General features: G+C 39.9%; 2 protein-coding genes and 2 long non-coding RNA genes across 9 annotated transcripts in view; 1 reads left to right on the top strand and 3 right to left on the bottom strand.

Annotated features, from left to right (window-relative positions):
• Positions 1 to 2,206, top strand: part of LOC134014332 (uncharacterized) — a 209,221-nt gene extending 207,015 nt beyond the window's left edge. For 2 of the 3 annotated variants that reach the window (XR_009929037.1, XR_009929036.1), the window contains exons 2-3: positions 1,184 to 1,349; positions 1,970 to 2,206. This is a non-coding gene — a long non-coding RNA (uncharacterized LOC134014332). The remainder of the gene's footprint in view (positions 1 to 1,183; positions 1,350 to 1,969) is intronic. The other variant, XR_009929035.1, reaches the window with a different exon arrangement.
• A 2,549-nt stretch (positions 2,207 to 4,755) lies between these two features.
• LOC134037063 (uncharacterized) lies at positions 4,756 to 8,395 on the bottom strand. Its single transcript, XM_062482359.1, has 10 exons — positions 8,337 to 8,395; positions 8,125 to 8,218; positions 7,781 to 7,912; positions 7,563 to 7,680; positions 7,397 to 7,488; positions 7,183 to 7,297; positions 6,761 to 6,862; positions 6,344 to 6,508; positions 6,022 to 6,177; positions 4,756 to 5,818 (listed from the first exon to the last, which is right to left on the bottom strand). Exons 1-10 carry the CDS (start codon positions 8,393 to 8,395, stop codon positions 5,601 to 5,603), a joined length of 1,251 nt encoding a protein of 416 aa, XP_062338343.1. The 3' UTR covers positions 4,756 to 5,600.
• Positions 8,396 to 11,210: 2,815 nt separating this feature from the next.
• On the bottom strand, positions 11,211 to 11,738 carry LOC134038193 (uncharacterized). Its single transcript, XR_009932657.1, has 3 exons — positions 11,614 to 11,738; positions 11,446 to 11,502; positions 11,211 to 11,290 (listed from the first exon to the last, which is right to left on the bottom strand). It is a non-coding gene; the product is annotated as an uncharacterized LOC134038193 (long non-coding RNA).
• Positions 11,739 to 17,238: 5,500 nt separating this feature from the next.
• septin12 (septin 12) overlaps positions 17,239 to 24,511 on the bottom strand; it is a 240,629-nt gene continuing 233,356 nt past the window's right edge. For all 4 annotated transcript variants that reach the window (XM_062453429.1, XM_062453420.1, XM_062453446.1 and 1 more), the window contains 3 exons: positions 24,345 to 24,396; positions 20,129 to 23,292; positions 17,239 to 19,141 (listed from right to left, as the gene is read on the bottom strand). In XM_062453429.1, coding sequence (XP_062309413.1) covers positions 23,136 to 23,292; positions 24,345 to 24,396 — 209 coding nt within the window. In that variant the 3' untranslated portion in view covers positions 17,239 to 19,141; positions 20,129 to 23,135. The remainder of the gene's footprint in view (positions 19,142 to 20,128; positions 23,293 to 24,344; positions 24,397 to 24,511) is intronic.

The following is a 24,511-nucleotide window of genomic DNA, read 5'->3' as shown; positions in this document are numbered from 1 at the left end:
GAATCAACTTCTTACAAAGGGTTTTCTTTATGGATGCAATGCTGGCTATCTGACAAGACAATACGTATTTGTTATGTTAATTAATTAATGTGTTTACTGGTAGTCCATGTAGATGCTGTGGGAACCAGGGAGCTCACTCTGGTTTTGACCTTGTATGACCTCAAGATAACCGCACAACCAAGGTCAGGTTTAGCCTAAGAAAGGCATTTATTTAGCTAAAAAAAAATATATATACTTAATCAAAGGTTATTTCTCAATAGAAGGAAATAGTCCTCAAGCTCCAGGGTTGCCACAATGCACATCAATCTCTTCAAACAGTAAAAAAAATTGACAGATGGTCAGGACAAACTTATTTAGTGGGCAGCAGAACAGACTGTAGTTGTTCTGGGTAGTATTGTATGTGTCTGCATGTGTCTTAACATATGCAAGTAAGGGCATTTTTGCAAAAGACTTACCTGAAAAAGTTCAACTTAATTTTAGAATAGAATTCTAAAGCTGAAAACATCCATATTTACTACATTAACCTGTCAAAGAAAAAAAAAAAAACAAACTTTTTCTGCAAGTGAAACTACCCACTGCTGTTTCACCATCCATGATTTCTATCATTGAGACGATTATACATTGAAAGATTGTGACCAAATGCCCATCACGATTTCTCAAAGCCTTACTTGAAGTTGTTAAATTGCTTGTTTTGTTTGACAAAAATCTAAATCCCAAAGGTAACATGTTTGCAAGGATGTAAAACAAAGAGATGTTTCAAATAATCACAATGGAAGAGTGGTAACTAATGAATGTGCTTGACAAATCACTAAATGAAATAATTGTTCAATAATGAAAATAATCGCTGATTGCATTGAAGTAAAGCTTTAAAAAAAATATATGCCTTTAGGTTTGAAAACAACTATTTTAGGATTGCATCAAACATGTTTGTTCATGATCTGTTAATTCCTGAGAAACACATGTCAGATACAATTCTTAGCCTTTGACATGTGCAAAGCTAAGTAAACAATTAGCCTAATGTATCATTAGTTGTCAAATAAGTTATGTTATAGCTCTTGCGTTGGGGCTGTTAACTTGGCTTATACACCTGTCATATAGCCTACTGTGCCATCATCTCCTGTAATGCAAATTTGTCAAACCAGATTGTGACTGCATATATTTTCCCCATTGTTTTTTTTTGAAGGTTTTAAAACTAAATGCTTTGGGGTGCAAGCCCATCCTTTTTCTGGCCCATCAAGATCGAAAGAACCAGATCATTGGGGACATGATCCATCATGTTGAGCCAGCAGAAGGTGTTGTCCAGGAAATCCTTTCCAAGATGAGGAAGCTTTATGAGCACCTACTGAGAAGTAAGATGTCTGTTGTTTAACATGAATATGGTGTTACGATACAACATTATTTTTGTCAATTTAGGGAGCTGTGTCTTGGGCTCAGTGTCACTGCATTTATAAAAATGTATTTGTACATACAGAGTATGTGAACATGACACAGTCAACCATATTCTGGTATTCATATGTAAATACATTTAAGTGCCGTTAATAAAAACTGTTAACAACTTATTGCACAACCCTCCATCTAACATTAATAATGAAAGGGTTGACACTCAGCAGCATCAGTGCCACTCGTCTGTAGGCATATTGGAAAGCATCAAACAATATATTTGTACCTGCTTTAAGTAAAGAAACTGTATTTTTCCTATCATTTCATCACAATTGAAGTTCAAGTTATCTCTCTATAATGGTATTCATTCATTTCATGCTCACGGATAATGTAGCTCTAGTTTTAAGTGCCTGCAACTATGTTGTCATGGTGTATTGAAATTAATAAAACAAGTTGTTTCCAACATAGGGAGAAACTATTTAAACATAAAAAAAACAAAGCTATATTTATAAAAGTGGCTGACATTAATGTAAAGGAGGCAAGGGCAATTTGTACTTTATCATGTGCTGTAATATTCTAAATATTGCAGAATTAGCTACCAGTGAAAAGGAGACAGCAGCAGGACCGGTCCCAGTGGTGGAGGGAGACCCAATGGCTGAAGAACAATTTCTACTTAATCTCATCCCTGTGTCAACTTCTTCCCCCTCTCTACCTCCTACTTCCCCCTCTCTACCTCCTCCTTCTCTCTCTCTCTACCTACCTCTCTCTCTCTACCTTCTGCTCCCTCCTCTCTACCTCCTCCTTCTCTCTCTACCTACTTCTCTCTACCTACCTTCTGCTCCCTCCTCTCTACCTCCTCCTTCTCTCTCTCTACCTACTTCTCTCTACCTACCTTCTGCTCCCTCCTCTCTACCTCCTTCTCTCTCTCTACCTACTTCTCTCTACCTACCTTCTGCTCCCTCCTCTCTACCTCCTCCTTCTCTCTCTCTACCTACTTCTCTCTCTCTACCTTCTGCTCCCTCCTCTCTACCTCCTTCTCTCTCTCTACCTACTTCTCTCTCTCTACCTTCTGCTCCCTCCTCTCTACCTCCTCCTTCTCTCTCTCTACCTACTTCTCTCTCTCTACCTTCTGCTCCCTCCTCTCTACCTCCTTCTCTCTCTCTACCTACTTCCCTCTCTCTACCTTCTGCTCCCTCCTCTCTACCTCCTCCTTCTCTCTCTCTTCCTCCTACTTCTTCCTCTGTTTTTGTCTCTCTACCATCAAAAAAAAGTAAAATTAAAGGTTAGTTTTCCACTATAGTACATAATTGACATTATGAATAAACAAAACAACAGAAATTAACAAACACATAGCCTAGTAACAACAATAGTAGGCTACATTAGAGGAGGGGGGGGGGGGCGTGCAGACTACCCCAAACTCACTGTGGGTCCCACACTTAAATAAATGAATTAATTATATAATTAAATGCTAATTGACATTCAAAATGTATGAATTACAAAACACTTTATTTCATAATGGTCACCACACGTCACAACGCGTGGTGAAGTAACATGAATGAGACGCATCTGTCACTCCCTGCATTGAATGATTATGGTAGGCGCGATTTATTGAATACGGCCTTTGGCCTAGATGAGGCAGTGCCCGAATCTGGGATGCAGCTGGTAAATATAATGTTGGTTGGTTAATTTGGTGTTCGTTTATTTGGAGTTTGTGCACATTTGCAATGTGCAGTGTTTGCATCAGGCTCACCCGTTCTCATTCTCAAGTCGTCAAATACCAACGCTTTGTCACGGCCCTAGGCGTCGGATGCGGACGCACAGGGTACCGTTTGGCGTCAGTATGAGACAGGGTAATTAGGGTTAGGGTTTTGAGTTCCTTTTATGGTAGGCCTACATGGCCTGGTACAGTGAAACATTGGGGTTAGTTAAACACAATTGTTCAATATCATAACCCTAGTACCAACAGGGGATCAACGGCGCCACCTAGAATACCACATTTTGGGGTAAAAGTCCACGATCAGATGTCAATATTTCACATCAGGAACCAAGTAGAGCCATCAGACTGGCATTGTGTTACTCTCCTAATCAAAACCTATCCAATGATATATTTGGTTTGGTCCTATGACAAATTCTAATTTTCACCCTGCTGGACTTAGACCTTGTGTCCAGCATACATTTCAAAGAGACAGGGAAAGATCAAATGCAAAAAAAATGATTTTGTGTATATAGTGGCCAAATTCCTTAATGATATTATTTGTTTAACTTACTATTATTGTTAAGGGTTTAACATGGGGCCAAATACAACTTTTACACAAACGTACAATACAAATACGGGGTTGCAGTTACATATGCAGTTTTGGTCCAAAATTAGAGTTAAGGTTTTCAGTTCCTTTTATGGTACATAGTCATGGCTTGGTACAGTGAATAATTGGGGTTAGTTATACACAATCGTTCAATATCACGACCCTAGTCCCAACATGGGATCAACAGCGCCACCTAGAATAGTTAATTTCTTAAAATTAAATTCGACTTTTTATTTAATCTGAAGCTGTTATCCGCCTGGGATTTTGTATTCAGACTCAAAAGGGCTTTCTTTAAGTATAATGTCGGAACCACGTTAAAAAGTTGTAAAATAATGATGTTATATAATGTTAAGTAAAAGTAACATATTAAGACAGTTACATTTTAACTAATTGATAACTGATAAATTATGACTTTTCAAAGAGACTGATGTAAGTAAATATTACATAATAAGCGAATCTGGTACTACTTTAGGACGAAGAAAGTATAAAATTAATATGAACATACAGAACTACAATTCCCAGAGCTCCACCAGAGTGTTTTGACGACAAACATGCGCCATATTTGTAGTCCGCTTATATTCGCATTTGTGCTACTTGCTACTGCTAGACTCCATGACATTGAACTATTAAATAAAATTAATTTTGTGTACCCACCTCCCAGTATTGTTAATGATTTAACATATGGACAAATGGAACTTATACACAAATATAAGATTCAAATGGGAATGCTACAAGTTTGTCCCTACGGTTTTACTTCCGGCTTTGTTGCCATCGCTTATGATAGGCCTCGTCTTACCAGGATGATCATGTCCGAATTTCCACCGTGGGAGACCGAAAATGTACTCTTGAATACTTGCAATGTGTGCAGAAACAACCATTGCGTTTCCAGCTATGTTGTACAAAAAAAGTTACCCTTATGGAGCTTTCTAGAAAAGATTGACTTTCTCATTGCTATGACAGGCTTAGTTACCGTAGCCTAGGCCTACTGAGATTGTCTTCATATCAGACAGCCACAAACGTCAAAACGACAGCTTTGACAACGACCATTTTAACAATTGCATGTCAGGCCAAAAATATTTATTAGTTTATATAAATACAGTATATATTTTTTTTTTTAAACATTTGTTAAAGTAATCCCAGTTCAAATTGAATTTAGATAACACATTTCATAACAACAGGCTACATAAGTACTATATCATAAGAAGCATAACACATTATAACAACATTTTACCATGACTGGTAGGTTTATATGCGTGCATTATGACAATATACATTACAAAACACATTAAGCATTTAAAGGTAAGTTACTGGAAAATATTTGATTAACAAGAGGCCTATTACTTTAGACACCATAGGACACACACAAACTGTACAGAACACAATACACATTTAAGCAAACTTGTGAAGCTACTTAAACTAAAAGCTGCCTCTCCATGTCTCTTTGTCCTGGCTTTTGGAACTGTTAAAAGTACAGTGCCACAGGAACGTCCTTACGGATCTACTGGGTATGTATCTTGAGAGCAGTCCTAAAATATATTTAAGTGCATGACTATGGAGTGATTTATTAACTATTAAAATAATCTGAAAATATATGTCAGCCAGAGAGAGAAAAGGTTCCACCGTAGAAATAATTCTTAAGTGATAGAAAGATGTTTTAGTCATATTTTTGATACAGGTTTCAACATTAAGATGAGCTCATATTATGTACAAAATTACACAAAGTTAAACATTGCATATGAAAATATTGCATATGTCAAAGGTCAAATTATGAAGTAGTATGTCAAAACTGCAGTATCAAAGCAGACAGTCTTAACATTGGAAACAGAAAAAAAAAAAATAATCTAATCAGATACACAACTAATCAAGAAGAGCATAGGTGTGACCTACAGGTGAAATTGGCAACATAACTAGACACACTTAGTCCTCGTCAGAAGTGCTGAAATCACTGTCAGCTGCATCATTTTCTTCTGGCATCTCCTCCTCCTCCGAGTCTATGTCCAGGAGCGGTTGGTGGCTGAGGATTCTGCTGTAGTAGTCCTTCACTTTCAGCATTTGTGCTTTCAGCTCTGTTTGCTTTTTAAGCACCAGACACCGTAGTCCCTTCTGTGCATCCTCAGACATGTCAGCAAAAGAAGCTGTAAAAATGATTACATTTCATAATATTATTAACATGCAATTCTAAAAGTTGATAATGAAACAACAAATGAAGTTCAATAAAGTTCAAACATACTCAAAAGGGAAAGGACAGCGTTAGTCGCAGACCAGTCTGGCAGCAAACCAAATATGGATGCAAGTGGTTGTAGCTAAAATAGTTACGTAAAAAAAGAGATGTACTTACAGTTGGAGGAGATAGTTCCCAGCTTCAAATGTTGTGCCTTCATCACTGTCCAATGCTGCTGCATTTCTTTGCAAAGGAGCATTTCCTCCTCCTTCAGGCGCCTCACAGCCATCACCTTCTCAAACACCTTCCTTTTGGTCTGAAGGTCTGCAGCAACTGCAAATTCAATTCATCGACATCAGAAGGGAAGATATTATAGTTGTAACAACTTGAAAAGCTATGGTCCTGATATGCCACTACTTCATAGAGATAATGAGTATTTGTTAAAACAGCATAGCCTACATTATAAGTAAAAAATAAATAATAGAAAACTAATTTTCACGTCTTATGTTCTGCCAAGGCCACGTGTCAGTCTGGAGGATGGCATCAAGTGACACAATCTGTAAAGGTGGTTCAGCCAGCTTGTTGTAGTCATCAACGGCAGTTGACAAGCGTTTCTTCTCATCCAAAATGACTTTTCGAATTTTGTGGCGTCTCTTGTTGCTATCTAAAAAACATCATAAAGAATGGCACATTTCAGTCACTGTCTGTCACTTCACTATGTACTGTATACATTTAGACTAGAATTCCTATTGTGACACTTTTTGCAGTGTTTAATTGGGTTGCAACAATAAGCATCACATCCTGCTTAAGTTAATCTGGATAAGATTTAATTCTGTTTGCTGAACTCTGTTACATACCAAATAAGTTTTCTTAATGTTAAAGTGTGAAAGTGCATATTTCAAGGAAACTGACGTACCAGTTTGTCTGTAGAGATTTTGGCTTCGCACTTTGATGATCACAGCAAGCTCCTCTATTCGTGCCTGTAATGCCCCAAGGCTGCCATCACTCTGATGAGTTTCTAAATGAGAGTCACAGTATACATACAACTAAAATCACTCAATTCAGCAACCTGTTTGTTTTAAGCAGTTCTTATCTAGGGATTAGTACACTGACCCTTTCAAAAGGACAATAATATTCACAATCACATAAATATTAGGGTGTGTATTTCTGTATGTCCCCTTAAGTTGGTGGGGCCATGTAACTCCATGGCCCTTTCCAGGGACCTTGATGACATGCACACAGCTGTACTGTGTGTGCTATATAACATCATTTATATATAACATAATTCAACATCAACCTATAAAGTAAGCCATATAGCCTTTCATTAAGACAACTCACCTTCAGCCCATTGCTGCACATCACACACCCATGACTGCATTGTGCTGTCATCTACGCCCAGCTCATCTTTGGTATCATCCAGGCTCTCAACTTGTTCCTTAAGCATCCTTACAGTCTAATAATTACATTAATAAAGTCAATCCCTTGCCTTTGTATGTCTTTACATTACTAGTGTTTTTCTCATTATGATATCAATATCAAGGTTCAAATTAACCTTAAGGTATCTCTGGCTCAAAGTGCGGCCCATGTTCTCCACTTTCCTTTTATTCCACCCCCAAGCCAGGAGGGTCAGCATGTCTGTTCGACCTAAATTCAAGGCCAGTGTGTAAAAATAGTTATTATTTAACAGGAGATTGGATGGAACACATACACACACATACCTGCTTTAGACATGTACTTGGTTGTGATGGCTGCTCTGGACAGGAAACTGTTCACTTGCTCAACCTCTTCTCCAATTGTTGAGCCTGCACCTTCCTGAAAAGCGCCTCCCCATTTAATCTGTAAAGAAGTGAACACATAGTTACTGCTAAATTCACTCCATCTTACCAGAAAAAGGTCTCAAACTAACACTAAATTTGTAATTAAAGCTACCATATACCTCGCATTTCCCAGTGTGTGCCTTTGCATGCATGACCGAAAGCCCCTCCTCATCCAGTTTGCTGGTGGACTTCCTGGATAACTCCTTAGCTGCTGTCCAAGCTGAAGATCCACAAGCCCCTTTTTCTGACACCTATACATTCAAATTAAAACATAAATGACATCCAGTATGACTGATCAAACCGTATCAGGGTTGTTACTGGCAACATCTACTAATAGTGACAGGTCTAGACTGTGTTCTGTTTACAGAACAATAAATAACTTTGATTTATGACTGCAAAAATTATTTATAATTACACTAAAATAGTAACATGTCAGCAATGATACAAAAATAATTCTACGTACATGACTTGTCCGTCTGTGGACGTGGCTTACAAAGTCAGCAACCTCCTCATCTTTTAAAATGAAGATGTCTTCAAAGTTGCTGTGCTCTGAAGTGCTGACACAATACAGTGGTTTTCAAAGAAATGTTTTACATATTCATATTTGATAAACTGTTCATCAGGACTATGTTAGGGTTATATTAATCCATACATGTCATACGTAATGTAGAGTACCTTGCATTTGATTTAAAGCGATAAAGCTTGCGGTTTCCATCAACGGAGACGGCAAGCATTTCTGGAGTGCAGGCAGGGTGTAGAAGATATGTCTCCTGACATATCTTCTCCACCTGAAACCTTACAGCAACCCACTCCGAGAAGCTTTTGCTGAAGGTATCAGCTGATATTTTGCCAGTCTTGTAGGTTTAAGGAAAACACAGCAAAGATTTTAATCAAAATATATTTGTATATGTTAGAGTCACCATTAAAACTGATGTTGCAAAAAACATTTATACGTACTCTTCCAAAGTGCACTGTTCTCTTGTCAAGCATATGGACATATGCCTTAAGTAAGAAAGACTGAAAGACATCAGTGGCAAAGAGGGTGCAGAAATTAACTGTGCCAGGCCAGTATCCACCATCATGGATGTCCTTAATGGTGGGGGACCATGTCGCGCCACAGCTGGTGCAACTCACCACTGGCAATGCAAGGTTATAGCGACCTGTACGGAGGATAAATGAGTCAGTGAATTAAGTAATTCTTTAATTTATCTTACCTTCTGTATGCTTTAGACCAGAAGCAGGCAACAGCTGTTTACAGTTTTATCATTTTTAAATAATACGTGCTGGCCACAAAATTACAAATTCAGCCATGGGTTCAGAAAGACATGCATTATTTCCATGTTGCTTACAACCCTCCAGTAAATCCAAATCATTAGACATAAGGGCACATTTTTGGAAAGTGCCCACACTGTACCCAGCATAATTACAAACAAGATAGCAATGTGCAACATGCACTAAAATCATTTAACATGCATTGTGTGTATATTACAATGTAATACACAACGTGTGTATTGTGTGTGACAAAATGTCCACTTACCATTTATGGTTATAAGAGCCACATTTCTGCCATGTGAAACATGACTTTCGCCTGTTGAACAGCCACAGACGCGATCTGGCCTCTGTATCGGTAACAGCCGCACTAACAATGAAAAACAAATGGTAAAAATTGAACATGTTAATTGTTTAAATAAACAATAACAGCATACACCCCCAATCCACAAAATGTATACCCGCAGTTGACTGGAAAGATATAGATGTGTGCATTTTTCTTATGAATTCATTAACAAGACATCAGGGACAGTGCCTCTGGACTGGCAGACCGGGGTGGTGGTTCCCCTCTTTAAAAAGGGGGACCGGAGGGTGTGCTCCAACTTTAGGGGGATCACACTCCTCAGCCTCCCTGGGAAAGTCTATTCAGGGGTGCTGGAGAGAAGGGTCCATCGGATTGTCGAACCTTGGATTCAGGAGGAGCAATGTGGTTTTCGTCCTGGCCGTGGAACTGTGGACCAGCTCTATACCCTCGGCAGGGTTCTGGAGGGTGCATGGGAGTTCGCCCAACCAGTCTACACATGTTTTGTGGATTTGGAAAAGGCGTTCGACCGTGTCCCTCGGGGGCTCATGTGGGGGGTGCTCCGGGAGTACGGGGTACCGGACTCCCTGATCGGGGCTGTTCGGTCCCTGTACGACCGGTGCCAGAGTTTGGTCCGCATTGCCGGTAGTAAGTCGAACTTGTTCCCGGTGAGGGTTGGACTCCGCCAGGGCTGCCCTTTGTCACCGATTCTGTTCATAACTTATATGGACAGAATTTCTAGGTGCAGCCAGGGCGTTGAGGGGGTCCGGTTTGGGGACCTCAGGATCGGGTCGCTGCTTTTTGCGGATGATGTGGTCCTGTTGGCTTCATCGGGCCGTGACCTCCAGCTCTCACTGGAGCGGTTCGCAACCGAATGCGAAGCGGCTGGGATGGGAATCAGCACCTCCAAATCTGAGGCCATGGTTATCGACCGGAAAAAGGTGGAGTGCAATTTCCGGGTCGGGGAGGAGATCTTGTCCCAAGCGGAGGAGTTCAAGTATCTCGGGGTCTTGTTCACGAGTGAGGGAAGGATGGAGCGCGAGATCGACAGGCGGATCGGTGCGGCGTCCGCAGTGATGCGGGCTCTGCATCGGTCCGTTGTGGTGAAGAAGGAGCTGAGTCGAAAGGCGAAGCTCTCTATTTACCAGTCGATCTACGTTCCTACTCTCACCTATGGTCACGAACTGTGGGTAGTGACCGAAAGAACGATATCGCGAATACAAGCGGCCAAAATGAGTTTTCTCCGCAGGGTGTCCGGGCTCTCCCTTAGAGATAGGGTGAGAAGCTCGGTCATCCGGGAGGGGCTCAGAGTAGAACCGCTGCTCCTCCGCGTCGAGAGGGGCCAGTTGAGGTGGCTCGGGCATCTGATAAGGATGCCTCCTGGACGCCTCCCTGGTGAGGTGTTCTGGGCACGTCCCACTGGGAAGAGGCCCCGGGGAAGACCCAGGACACGCTGGAGGGACTATGTCTCTCGGCTGGCCTGGGAACGCCTCGGGGTCCCCCAGGAAGAGCTGGTGGAAGTGGCCGGGGAGAGGAAAGTCTGGGCCTCCCTGCTTAGGTTGCTGCCCCCGCGACCCGACCCCCGGACAAGCGGAAGATGATGGATGGATGGATTCATTAACAAGAATAGCATATTTTTAATACATAGTATGAAAAGCATAGGACTTAAAAACGGTACCTATTTGCTGCTGAAACTCTGACAAAGGATGAAAAAACCCTCCAGTTACTGCCTCTCTGTTGTGCAGGACAAAGCGTGTGTGAACAGCAACATCACAGTCCTCACAAAGGAATGGGAGAGACAGGCAGTCCAGGCACCTCACACTGGCTTGTTTGCCACATTGGCACCTGCTGTTTGGAAGTGGATCCTGACTAGCCAGCATATTTTCAATAAGAAAAGGCCTGGCCTCTTTCCACTTTTGTGAGCACACAGTGTTTCTGATCTCCCAATCAGTAGCATAAGCAGCTGGCTCAAGAGACGCCTCACAAGTCACTACTTGGTCCTCAACTCCATCCACCAGCAGCTCAAGGAGCTCTTGACGAAGCACCTCAGTTTCAGACACTGACAGGAAAGAATTTATAAATATATAAACTATGCCAGAAAGTGAACCAAACATTGTTGGTTGTATGACTTCTGGCTGCAGAAATGACACCTCAACAAATTAAAAGCAAAATATATCCAGGCAATTACAATACACATTTCATACAAGTAAGTACCTTTTGTTGGGTTGACATTGGCAACACTCACATCTGGTGGCTCACATCTGGAGTGTTCTGTGTTAATAAAGTAAGTAATGACATTATCCTTAAAGAAAATACAAAAACTAAAAAGGCAAAAACTTGAATCAAACATTTAAAATTAGAAATATGAGTGAGACTACTGACTAGGTGGCATGCAACTGGTCTTCCTACTGGATGGCGGCCTTTGAGGAATAACAAGCCCTTGTCTGTTGCGCTTCTTCCACCGGATAGGCTTTGGGTCAGAGGAATTGTTGTGCTCCTCCTGTGCCTCATTCTATGTATTCTATGTATTCTATCAACGAGACACAAAGATGAAACACTCAAAATACAGTCCATTAATTCATTTAACATAACTCTAATTAATGGTGCAAAATTAGACATAATAGAACAGAAATAATATTTGTATCTATTAGTAATACATTACTGGGGGCTTGCTGTTGAAAAACTCTAATAGAGGTATTGCAGTAAACTTTCACTACCTAAAATAGTCAAGTGGCTTGTTGATTTACTATTTCCCTGCAATCTAGCTGTAAAAAATGAAACTAACATAATGAATTATAATCAACACAGACAACACATTTTCTTGAATGATTATGACACAATAATGCAAACATTTAAGAACAATACCTCCAAATCCTGAAGGAGGTTATTGGCATCCTGAAGCTCTTCCTCCAACCCCAAAGTATCAGGATCTGATTCCAAATAACTCATTTTAGACACAGAGATAGACAGATACAGATAGGTAGATAGATAGGTAGGTAGGTAGGTAGGTAGGTAGGTAGGTAGGTAGATAGGTAGGTAGGTAGGTAGGTAGGTAGGTAGATAGATAGATAGGTAGGTAGATAGGTAGGTAGATAGGTAGATAGGTAGATAGGTAGGTAGGTAGGTAGATAGATAAGTAGATAGGTAGGTAGACAGATAGATGTTGGCTCTTAAAAGAGCCGTTGGGTTATGTATGGGAGGTCAAAGGTTGGTTGAGGTGAAGGGACAAGGTAAGTGTACTGGAGCTGCAAAGAAAGATAAAGACAAGTGATTACAATTAAGTGTGTTGCATGGTTATAACTAACCTAAAGATCAGACCTTGAGATGTTCTTCACTGATTCAATTGATTTAAAATCTATTAGTCCCATTATTGATTTGCGAGTAAGATACAATAGTATTGGATAGGAAGGTAAACCCTAGCCTGGATCTGCAATTCGAGATTGCCTACTATTGTATATTCCAGGAGGAGATTAGCCCGTTCAGGAGGAAATCAGCCCGCTCAAAGAAACTAGAAAGGGAAAACTGACAAGCTAGCTAGACTAGCTACCACTAGCTAATATCCCATTTGTATTGTAAATAAAAATTCATAAATGCGAATAATCTTAACATTGTCAAACACTCACTGTCCCTTTTAATATTAAAGATAAAACATCCTCAAAATACAACTTTGCATGCCAGAATCAGAGCAAGAAATTTGTGTTAACTTACCGGAAGAGGGATGAAAACGCACTGAAGAATTACCGCGGTAAAATTCACAGGGCAGCCTCTGGGGGTTGTTCCAATACGAATGCGTTGATCCTTTCTCATGTCTTTGTCCTACCTTTTTTAATATTTCGCTAATTAAGTGCATTTTCCCATAACTATTAATTATATACTTACTACAACTAATCTCTCTCCGGTGCTGTACAGTGCATGCACAAAGCGCAAGATTAAAACATAAAATTGTATAATTATAATAAGATAGTAAGACTATTTTCTTCACCTTCCGGTCAGGTTCACGTTCATTTTGAGATACAAATTCTTCATATCAACAGTGTACAAGTATAAAGGAAATCCTATTTAATAAATACATAAATCATAGATCGTCTAGACACGGTGACTGAAGATTTTCCGCTACAAATTCGAAACTTTTTTCATTTTTTTTCAGAATCGATGCAGAATTTCTAAAAACTGGATGGACATAACATTAACCCATCTTATTGGTGAATTATCAATGATACTTTCGTGTTTTGGGGTTGAACAATATTTAAGGATATAATAAAATTATTCCGTATACAACTGCAGCCCACCCTTCTTTTATCCAATGGGAATGATGCTCAAAGCGTCCAATATTGCCGTGAATGGGTTTATATTGGAGTCAGTTGAAACCCCAGTACGTCTCATACTGACGCGAATGGTCCAATAGGAATGATGCTCAAAGCGTCCAATATTGCCGCGAATGGGTTTACATTGGAGTCAGTTGAAACCCCAGTACGTCTCATACTGACGCGAAAGGGTACCCTGTGCGTCCGCATCTTCGCTAATTAAGTGTGTTTCCCCATAACTATTAATTATATACTTATTACAACTAATCTCTCTCCGGTGCTGTACAGTGCATGCACAAAGCGCAAGATTAAAACAGAAAATCGTATAATTATAATAAGCTAGTAAGACTATTTTCTTCACCTTCCGGTCAGGTTCACGTTCATTTTGAGATACAAATTCTTCATATCAACAGTGTACAAGTATAAATAAATACAAGGAAATCCTATTTAATAAATACATAAATCATAGATCTTCTAGCCACGGTGACTGAAGATTTTCCGCTACAAATTTGAAACTTTTTTCATTTTTTTTTCATAATCGATGCAGAATTTCTAAAAACTGCATGGACAATTAAAATGCATTTCCAGAAATGCATTTTCATTTTAAGAACGTGGCTGCAAAATCGTGACCACAATTCAACTTCAAATGCATTTCCAGAAATGCATTTTCATTTTAAGAACGTGGCTGCAAAATCGTGACCACAATTCAAATTCAAATGCATTTGCAGAAATGCAAAATGAACGAAAAAGCATTCTGAGCGGCGCAGCAGAGTGACGTCAGTAGCCGCTCTTCTTCAGCTCCCTGCTGACCGAGCTACCCATCTTGTTCGGTAGGGGGCGGTGTGCACATCTGCATTGCATTACATTGCAAATGTGCCAGGAAATTGATTGAATTGCCGGGTCTTTAGAGGACGCATCACAGACTGAGCAACTTGATGTCAAACAATGACTAAAACAGTGGCAGAGCTACTATTAATGTGTAAATCTGTGACGGCAGAGTATACAGCCAAGCTCTCTATGACTTGTTCTACTCGGTCACGGGCATCAGACTCAGATATATTATTAGATTATATCTGCTCAGCTAATTCTAACAGTGTTTGCACAATTTGAGGGAGCGCCATGATCTGTGATGCGTCCTCTAAAGCAGCGGTCCCCAACCTTTTTTGCGCCACGGACTGCTTTCATGTAAGACATATTTTCACGGACCGGCAGGGACGGACTGGGAGGAAAGATAGGCCCTGGACAGCTGCGCTGCTAATGCATGCACATTATGGGTTTGATGTGATCCTAGTTAGTGACTTCCACACCTAATGCGAGCGCGCGGAGTGCGCGAGAAAAATAGTTTAGCTGATTTGAGCGAAAAATAGTTTTGGGAGTTTTATGTAAAATAAACAGCCGTTTTTTCAATTGACAAAACTATGTCTAGTGAATGTGATGTATTTTTGTCTCTTAATTTTTCAGCCCCATCTTTAAGTTTCTTAGCCTGGTTTTCCATCGTTATATTGTTACTAGCTAGCTTTCGATGTGTCATTCCCACTGTTGTGTGTGACTATAAGCTACGACAGTGACACCCGAAGTGCGTTCCTTATATACAGTTTAGGCCTATTCCATAATTTTGTTTGATTGCTGTCACGGCAGAAAATCCCGCTTGATGTTGGAAATGGAAGCAGGGTTTTCAGTGCTTTAGTGGCGATCTCAGGATAGCCTTCATCCAACACCAATAGAGTTGTTGTCTCAAACAGGCTTCATTGAGTGGTAACTATCACTTGTCATGTGTCAGGAGGAAGAGACGCGCATGATACCGCTCAATAAAGCCCACAAACTTGCTAAAGAATGAGTAAACACACGTCTTTGCAGAGATTTTTTGCTCAGGGGAAAAGGCCCGTGGAGAAGGAGAGAATCAGGAGATCATTTTTCAGAATAAAACGTCTTTCAGACTCTGATAATCAATTAAAAGGAAATAATGTTATTAATTATTTTTTGTGCGGCCCGGTACGAAATGATCCACGGACCGGTACCGGTCCACGGACCGGTGGGCACCGGTTGGGGAACGCTGCTCTAAAGACCCGGCAATTCAATCAATTTCCCGGCACATTTGCAATGTAATGCAATGCAGATGTGCACACCGCCCCCTACCGAACAAGATGGGTAGCTCGGTCAGCAGGGAGCTGAAGAAGAGCGGCTACTGACGTCACTCTGCTGCGCCGCTCAGAATGCTTTTTCGCTCATTTTGCATTTCTGCAAATGCATTTGAATTTGAATTGTGGTCACGATTTTGCAGCCACGTTCTTAAAATGAAAATGCATTTCTGGAAATGCGTTTGAATTTGAATTGTGGTCACGATTTTTCAGCCATGTTCTTAAAATGCAAATGCATTTCTGTAAATGCATTTGAATTTTGGTAACGATTTGCTTCCATAATATCGAAGACGAGTTCTTTCAGAATCAGCTACACATATTAGCAGGTCGACTGACTGATTTCCTTCTCATACATTCCCGTAGCGTCACAGTGCATTTCCCTGTTGAAGTTCAGCTTCCATGGACTTCAATGGGGCTGCTTTTAACAGTTTTTTTCAGTGTTTCGATACGGTCATTGGATGAATGCTGAGATTATGTCCCGCCTCGGACGCTCAGCGTCTCTGGGGGTGAATGGAGGAGTGGGCTGGCCTGGACGCTGAGCTTCTGCGTGATGATTGGAGGGTCTGTCGAAAGACTGCATCTCCTTTTGATTGACAGTCATTTTGTACTACAAAAAGTCACCGAAGCTGCAGCAACCTATTTCTTGGTATTTGCTTGGAGAAATTGCTAACCAATTTTCATCATACATTTCATACAATTATACACCACGTTCCTTGTTTCAGTTGAACCTAATTTCCACATTTCCTCCTTGATTAATATTGTTTTGTTAGATCGTTCGTTCATTCATTCAGTAGGCTAGGCTAGTGTCGTAGGGGTGAACTAGCCAGTGAATAGCCAAATAAATGTAAAAAAATTAGGATGTAGGCCGAAAATGAGCTTCCCCTCTTTGAAAGACCAGCAGCTGCCACTGATTACAATGTATCACATACTGATATTTTAATATATAATGAATAATTACCAATCCCTCTCTCTCTCTCTAATATATATTGATAAAAATCATAGTAATAATAATATATATATATATTTAGAAATATTTTGCATGGGGGGGGGGGGGGGCTCGGGGAGGCTTCTGCCCCGGACCCCAGAAGACCTCAACCTGGCCCTGTACATAGGTGTATAGAGGCCCATTTCCAGCAACTATTACTGTATGTGTTCGAATGGTACATTGTGTTTGCTAATTGCCTTAGAAGACTAATGGATGATTAGAAGGATTAGAATTAGAATGCCAAAGGTCTGCAATGTTGTAATTGCTGCAAATGGAGCATTATTTTACGAAAGCAAAGTTTGAAGAACAAAATTTATATTAAAAAAATATATATATATTTCTAATAATAATAATTAACCTTGTAAATGTCTTGACTATATTTTCTATTCATTTTGAAAGTTATTTGATAAATAAAAGTGTGAGTTTTCATGGAAAACACGAAATTGTCTTGGTGACCCCAAACTTTTGAACGGTAGTGTATGTATTTATTCATGTACAAAAGCTTTGGTCAAGCATAGAAATTCAATTCAATGTTAATCCACAGCAAATGAACCGTGAACAAACTGTGAGAACACAAAAAGAGATTTGAGGGTGTAACTTTAATTGTAATTTATTTTTTATTGATTATCTACTCTAAACAATGGATGGAATTCAAAGACATGTTGGGTTCATACTCTGACCCTCACATTCAAGTTGGAATGTTATTAATGTTGAATGTTGTTTGGGTACACTGCCTTTTATTTCAAATGTGGGTCAAGCCTTTATTTTCTATTGGCTTCTTCCAAAGATGCTGCATCATCAGGAAATGTAAAATAATACCAAATAAAATAAAAATAGCATGTTTGAACATGCCAATGAAATGAACAACATCATCAATTTGGAAAGAAATTGCAGGAATAGTAGTCTATACACAATGAAAAGTTAATGAAAAGTCTCAATAGGTAACAGTGAGATAAAATTAATCATCACAAATCTGAATTACATCGAAAGTTTATCTTACTGTACTTTGTACATAGGACCCTATGTGTGTGACATACATTTGTAAGCCTTCAGTAGGGTGTCTGACATTTGTGTAAATATTCCTAGATATTTTTCAATCTTAATTACGTGACAGTGAGTTACAATACATATATTCAGGAGCCTTTCATAAGGTGAACTACAAAATCTAACAATACTTGTATTACGTCATTGACATATGTTATCTCTTCCACAGAGGTCAAGGGCTCCATGGAATATAACCTGCATTGCTGTATTTACGCAAGTAATTAAAATTTATTATCAAAAAGAAACTTGCAAGGTTACTAAAAACCTTGCATTTCTCCTAAAGCAGATGTCTCCAGTTTTCAAAACAGTGTGGCAAGCCTTTGGTAAGTATATACTACATAGACTAGCAAAGATTGGCTTTGCAGAGTAAAAACTTTCGAAACACTTTCACATATCGCTCTACGTCGACATCACTCTAACACTATCATGTTTCAGAGTTCACTTTTTGTATTCTCTTTGTGTGTTGTAGCCCTCCTTCCGGGGAATATGTGATAGTGATGTTGTTCATGAACGATTCGTTTATTTTGAACGAATCACTAGTATAACTCGGGAGTAACGAGTAGTCTCAGAGAGTGATTTGTTCATTTTCTCGTGGCTGAGAAAAAAAGGTAAAAATAACAAAACCTGTAATTATCACTTGTGAACAAATTTCACGTCTTACTATACTAAACCTACCAGTCACGCGAAAGTGAATGAGGTAAACAAATCCTTTCTGTTTCCTCTTCTGAGCCTATGCAGATCACGGAAAAAAATGATCCAAAGACTTGTACCCGAACACACGGTCGGCAGATGAACGAATCATTGATCCGAAAACTCGGTTTGCAGAAAAACAAAACATTGATACAAAGACGGGAGTAAATGATTCGTTCCTTCTTTCGGGTATCAGTCTTTGGATCATTTTTCCAAATGACCTGCATCGTTCACAAGTAATAATTACAGGTTTTGTTATTTTAACTTTTTTGTACTTTACTTACAGTTCTATTCGGGGGGATCAGATGGCTGAGCGGTTAGGGAGTCGGGCTATTAATCAGAAGGCACTTCACCCTCCTTGTACTTACTGTAAGTCGCTCAGGATAAGAGCGTCTGCTAAATGACTAAGTGTAAATGTTCTATGGAGCCCCTAAAGGGACATGGGGAAGAAAAAAAAATTCTGGTGCGCACGAGAAACTTTCTGCTGCTCACCAGAAACGTTCTCGTTACCACGCTAAAGTATCTGGTGCGCACCAGATACCGCATGCACAGAAGCGTGCATTATATCTGCTGTTTTAATGCGTGGAAATTACAGAAAGAGGCTTAGTTGAGCTGTATTTCCACCTTGGACTTACTTATAAGGACATTAAAAGTTAGCTTGCGAGTCGTCACCACTATATTATTTTGGAAAGACATTTAAACGAATTTCGAAGTTGTGTCGTCTGTTTTGGCGCAAAGGATACACCCGTCTGGACTAGGGGGGTGTTCCATCAACGTCGCTAACGCAAGTTGCGCTAACACGAATAAGTCTCACTTGGGTAAACGTCAACTTAGACTTAAGCCTCAAGCCATTCAACGCTAATTCAAGCTAGACCTCAATAAGTTTAGACTGTGCAGCCCAGATCAGGCGATCGTCGAAAAGAGGAGTTATGTTGCAAAAAGCAAAGCGTAAACCAGCAGAGTGGTGTTGTTTCAGCAGCATTTTGATTTGTTGAGTTTTTTTGGAGTTGTCCCCAAAAAGGGCAATGTTGCCGCAATTAACATGGCAAGGGAGACAACTTGTCAAACCATTACGACTGTTAAAATGCGTAAATTGTAGACCTACCAAATCTACTTAACACATGCATTTAGGCCTACTGATAATTAGCGTAATTTGATGATCTGTCTGAAACCGTTCTGCCAGTAGGCTAGCCTATGGCCGATATTCTCAACAGGAGATTGAGAATAATAGCCCAAAAAAGAACGTGGCAGCAATTGAAAATTGTAGGATAAAATGCAAAACACTGAAGAAGGACATGGTTAATTGCACTTGATGAGGGCTAATAATGTTTTTGTCTTCACATCTTTAACAAAATTAATAAATGACTTCAAAATAACTTTGCCACACGCATTTATTAACTGATAGGCTAAATGCTGAGCTTTAAGATAAAAGGGAAAGATAACCATGACTAAAATGGGGATTCACTGAAATAACTAGTATTGCACAGATCCAGCACCGACTTCAGATCAGAAGGTGACCAAAACTGTAGCACACTTTACTTGGCAGAACAGTCATTTCAAATTGCTCAGCATGACTAAGAATATATAATTATTATATTACGCGTGCATATTCAATCCAAATACAATTATTACTATTCTGGCTGACAGTGTATGGACAGCTTCTGCAAACCGCTCTCACAAGTAAGTGAGACTTGAAGAAATAAGTCTTGCTTTTCCTTAATCGACGTTGATGGAACACCCCCCAGGGGTCTCATTTATAAACTTGGCTTACGCACAAAACAGGGCTGAAAATGTGCGTACGCCACTTCCCACGCAAAGGTTGTGATTTATAAAAAACAAACTTGACGGGAGAATGTGCGGCCCTCCACGCAAAATCTGATGATCACATTTTGGAAACGGTGGGAATTGGCGATACAGATGACCGTACTGTAGTCAGACTGCAGAAAGTAAATGTGGGAAGAACGATTACTCATAATATTTATATATTTTGTTTTCCTCACGCATGTTTTTTTCACTCCATATCATCATTATCATGAAGATTAAATCCAGCAGTGTTACATGCGCTTGTACTGAGTAATAATTGTCCATAAACACCTTGTAAAATCTAACTCAAATCTTAAATCAAAATTCAGCGCTGTCTCAGCATCACATTGTCCACTGGGTGCAGGAGGAGATGCCCTGACTGCATGGAATACAGGATAACATAATATATCCAACCTTTAGATAACTGCAGAACACAGTGTATAACTAAATATATTTATATCATCATTGTCAAAAACTGGAAATACAGCCGTGAAGCTCCCGCACAATCGCTACACTATGTCCTCGTTATCAGTCCAAACTTATATACCGTTATAATACCGTTCATAACAAAACGCTTTTGTTTTCAAATTGTATCTCGACTCGGGGTCTCACTGGCACAGTCGATGGCAGCAGCAATATGCTGCAACTCGCACAGTTTTTTTTTATTGGTGATCCACCAACCACCAAATATATGACACGGTCCAGTCAAAAAAGGGGACGTTGTCGGTATCCCGTATTGTCCGCTACAGTTTTCATTTTCTTGAATATTACAAAAGTTAAGTGTTGAATTAGGATGACCAGACGTACTCTTTTACCCGGTACTCTTTTACTCGAGACCTAAAAAAAGCGAACAACAAACCTTAACAATCAGCTTGGAAATAGATCACCAATAAAATTAACAGTGGATTTGTGCGATCACGGACAACTAAACAAGACCTCTCCGGGGCTCTCCGAGGGCTGACGGAGAGCTCGTAGAGGGCGTTCCACGGAGACGAGGGCGTTCCCATGTGTCCGTTTTTCCCTGTAAGTTTTCACAATTCATATTTCAGCTAAACAGTACATGTAAATCAGCATCTGAATTAAAATGTGAGAAATGGGCAGTGTAGTTGCTGAAAATGTGTGTATTTTATTGATGAAACGGCTCATTTGTAAATTTGCTCCGATTTCTAGATAACCTAGGTAAACAAACACTCCACGACGATTTACAAAAAAACGTTGCGCCACCAACTCTTGAATTGTTTTCAGCACCCACAGCCTACGGAGAACCATAAACGCAGTCTATCCGTCCGTATCCATGCGTATCCGTGCGCCCGCCCGTCCGTAAACGGAGACGCAGAAGCATATTGCAGCCTTAACGCTACGTCCGACGTAGAACTGAAAGTTAAGGCCGATTTATACTTCTCCGTTTTTAGGGAGACGGACACAGGGAACGCCCTCTCCGACAAGGAATTTCCTCTCGGAGAGCTCTACGTGCACCTCCTGATTTTCCTGACTATCCGTCTGTCCGTCCGTCATTTTACGGATACCCCTTGGCTGTGATTGGTCCATATTAAGAACCGCTTGCGTCAGGGGCGGGGGCGGGGTTGCCGTGATAAACAGGATGAACAGAATCCTTTGACCGCCATTGCTGTAAGTTTTTACAATTCATATTTCAGCTAAACAGTACATGTAAATCAGCATCTGAATTCAAATGTGACGAGAAATGGGCAGTGTAGTTGCTGAAAATGTGCGTATTTTATTGATGAAACGGCTAATTTGTAAATTTGCTCCGACTTCTCGATAACCTAGGTAAATAAACACTCCACGACGACTTACAAAAAAACGCTGCGCCACCTACTCTTCTGGCGGTGAATTGTTTTCAGCACCCACAGCCTACGGAGAACCTTAAACGAAGTCTATCCGTGCGTATCCGTGCGCCCGCCCATCCGTAAACGGAGACGCAGAAGCATATTTCGGCCTTTACACCCAGGCGTACGCCCAGCTGGTGCACTCGGCTCCAGTTGAGTTGTGGGCGCGTCATGCGTGATGTGATTTGCATCACGATGCAGACGGTTTTTCCCTGGGCTACTTGTGCTAGCACGGTGGTATTAGCTGTAATGTTTCGTATGTAAGCTGTGTTTGTTTGTACAAAGTACAATCTCATCCCTCATCATTTGGTCTGGAGTCAAGATCAAATTCTTAAATATAATGTTTCACAAGTAGTTGTGTCAACTTTCAAGCATGCCTTCTGCGTGTTCGCCGTACATTTTTGTCATACGTTCATTTTAGCCTACATCCACGGACTAAATATAATTAATTGGCTATTTTCGGGCATTGCATTGTACACAGGATTTTTTTTTTACCCGGTAAACCGTGAATAGGCTACATCTTTCAGGCTGTTTTCAGAATATGCGATTTGCACCAACAACTTAACACATAACTTGAACCATAATCAGACCAGGTACAGTGCAATGTAGTCCGTGCAAAAATACTGGGTGATAAAACACGTATCTAGGATCGAATGCGAATATTGTTTTATTTTTCTTCACTGGTGCTCGATGCATGAGACATAATAATTTGAAAGCTTACAATCTGCACTTTCACAATTTGTACAAAACGGAGAAATGACCTAGACGACAACATCCCCTTTTGACTGGACCGTGTCACAAAAATACTTATTCTACAGAAAATGCAATTCACATAATGTCTTTAGTAAAACCTTTAACTAAGATTTTTGGTTAATTCCCAACCCAGGTCACAAAAAAACTAAACAAACATCTTTCCTTATTTGGGGTAAAAAAAGATTCCTTACTCGTAAATTCTCTATTATTTTGATAAGGGGTCAGAGTGGAGAGAAATAGAGATTGTTTCCTTTGATAGTTACAGTGAAAAGCGGAGTTACAAAAAAAGCTGTGAGCAGGAAGGTGCACACGCAACACGCATTCCTGTCCTCCCATCCTCTCAGAGGTGGCTCTCCGTGTCGCTCGTTCCGTTCTCGAGCGGGAAGGAGGAAAGTCCCAGTGCACTGACGTTCATGTTGCTCTCGTTCAGCCTCCGCACCCTGTATGTCTCGTAATGGATGTAATGGGTGACGCCCTTCAGGTCTTGCAGGTGAGATCTTGGGGGAAAGAACATAATCAAAACCTTTTCAAAACCCACCAGATCAGACATAATTATAAATCTACACTACCGTTCAAAAGTTTGGGGTCAACCAGACAATTTCGTGTTTTCCATGAAAACTCACACTTTTATTTATCAAATAACTTTCAAAATGAATAGAAAATATAGTCAAGACATTTACAAGGTTAATTATTATTATTAGAAATAATTATTTTTATTTGAAATATACATTTTGTTCTTCAAACTTTGCTTTCGTCAAATAATGCTCCATTTGCAGCAATTACAACATTGCAGACCTTTGGCATTCTAATTCTAATCCTTCTAATCATCCATTAGTCTTCTAAGGCAATTAGCAAACACAATGTACCATTCGAACACATACAGTAATAATTGCTGGAAATGGGCCTCTATACACCTATGTAGATATTTCATTAAAAAACAGACGTTTCCACCTAGAATAGTCATTTACCATAATTAACAATGTATAGTGTATTTCTGATTAATTTAACGTTATCTTCATTGAAAAAAACTGTGCTTTTCTTTGAAAAATAAGGACATTTTTAAGTGACCCCAAACTTTTGAACGGTAGTGTATATGTGTTCGGCTAACAAGCATAGGAACTGAAACAAACTAACACATTAATTTGACATGACCCACATGTAATGTTCCCTAATCAGAGCCAAGGATTCTGTGATTTCTCAGTGCTGTTCTTTCATTCAGTTGTCAGCAAAGAAGCTTTTTCTTTATTTTATCATATCTATAGGCTTGACTTTTTGCTTTTAACCAGGTCAAACCAGACCTGACCAAAGTTTAGAAGTGCATGTGACGCGAGTGACAAGAGAAAGCTCCTCTACCCTCACACAAGAAATGCATTGCATGTGAGTGTTTCTCTTTCTCTTTTTTTTGGATTGCTTCATGTTCGGGTGCTCATTACCAAGAGAAGCCAGTTACCCAAAATCAAACTAAAACTATTTAATGGGATTTTATTAATAAACGTAAGTATGTCTATGCACCCCCCGACCTACTCCAACACATGCAAGCAGAACTCACCTGATTAGCAGGTCTCGCAAGTTGGAAAACTCGCAATGTGCCACATTTTCCACTGCAAAGAAATACAAAATTACGATGATGAGTTTTAGTATCTGGTTCAACAAAAAGTTCACAAACATTTTGGAAAGTTCACAGACGTCTATAGTCAGTATGATCAGTGGCAGCAA

The sequence above is a fragment of the Osmerus eperlanus genome, chromosome 2 (assembly GCF_963692335.1).
Source record: "Osmerus eperlanus chromosome 2, fOsmEpe2.1, whole genome shotgun sequence".
In the NCBI taxonomy this organism is placed as follows: Eukaryota; Metazoa; Chordata; class Actinopteri; order Osmeriformes; family Osmeridae; genus Osmerus; species Osmerus eperlanus.
The sequence above is the reverse complement of the archived record's forward strand: the minus strand, read 5'-3'. Positions and strand labels throughout refer to the sequence as shown.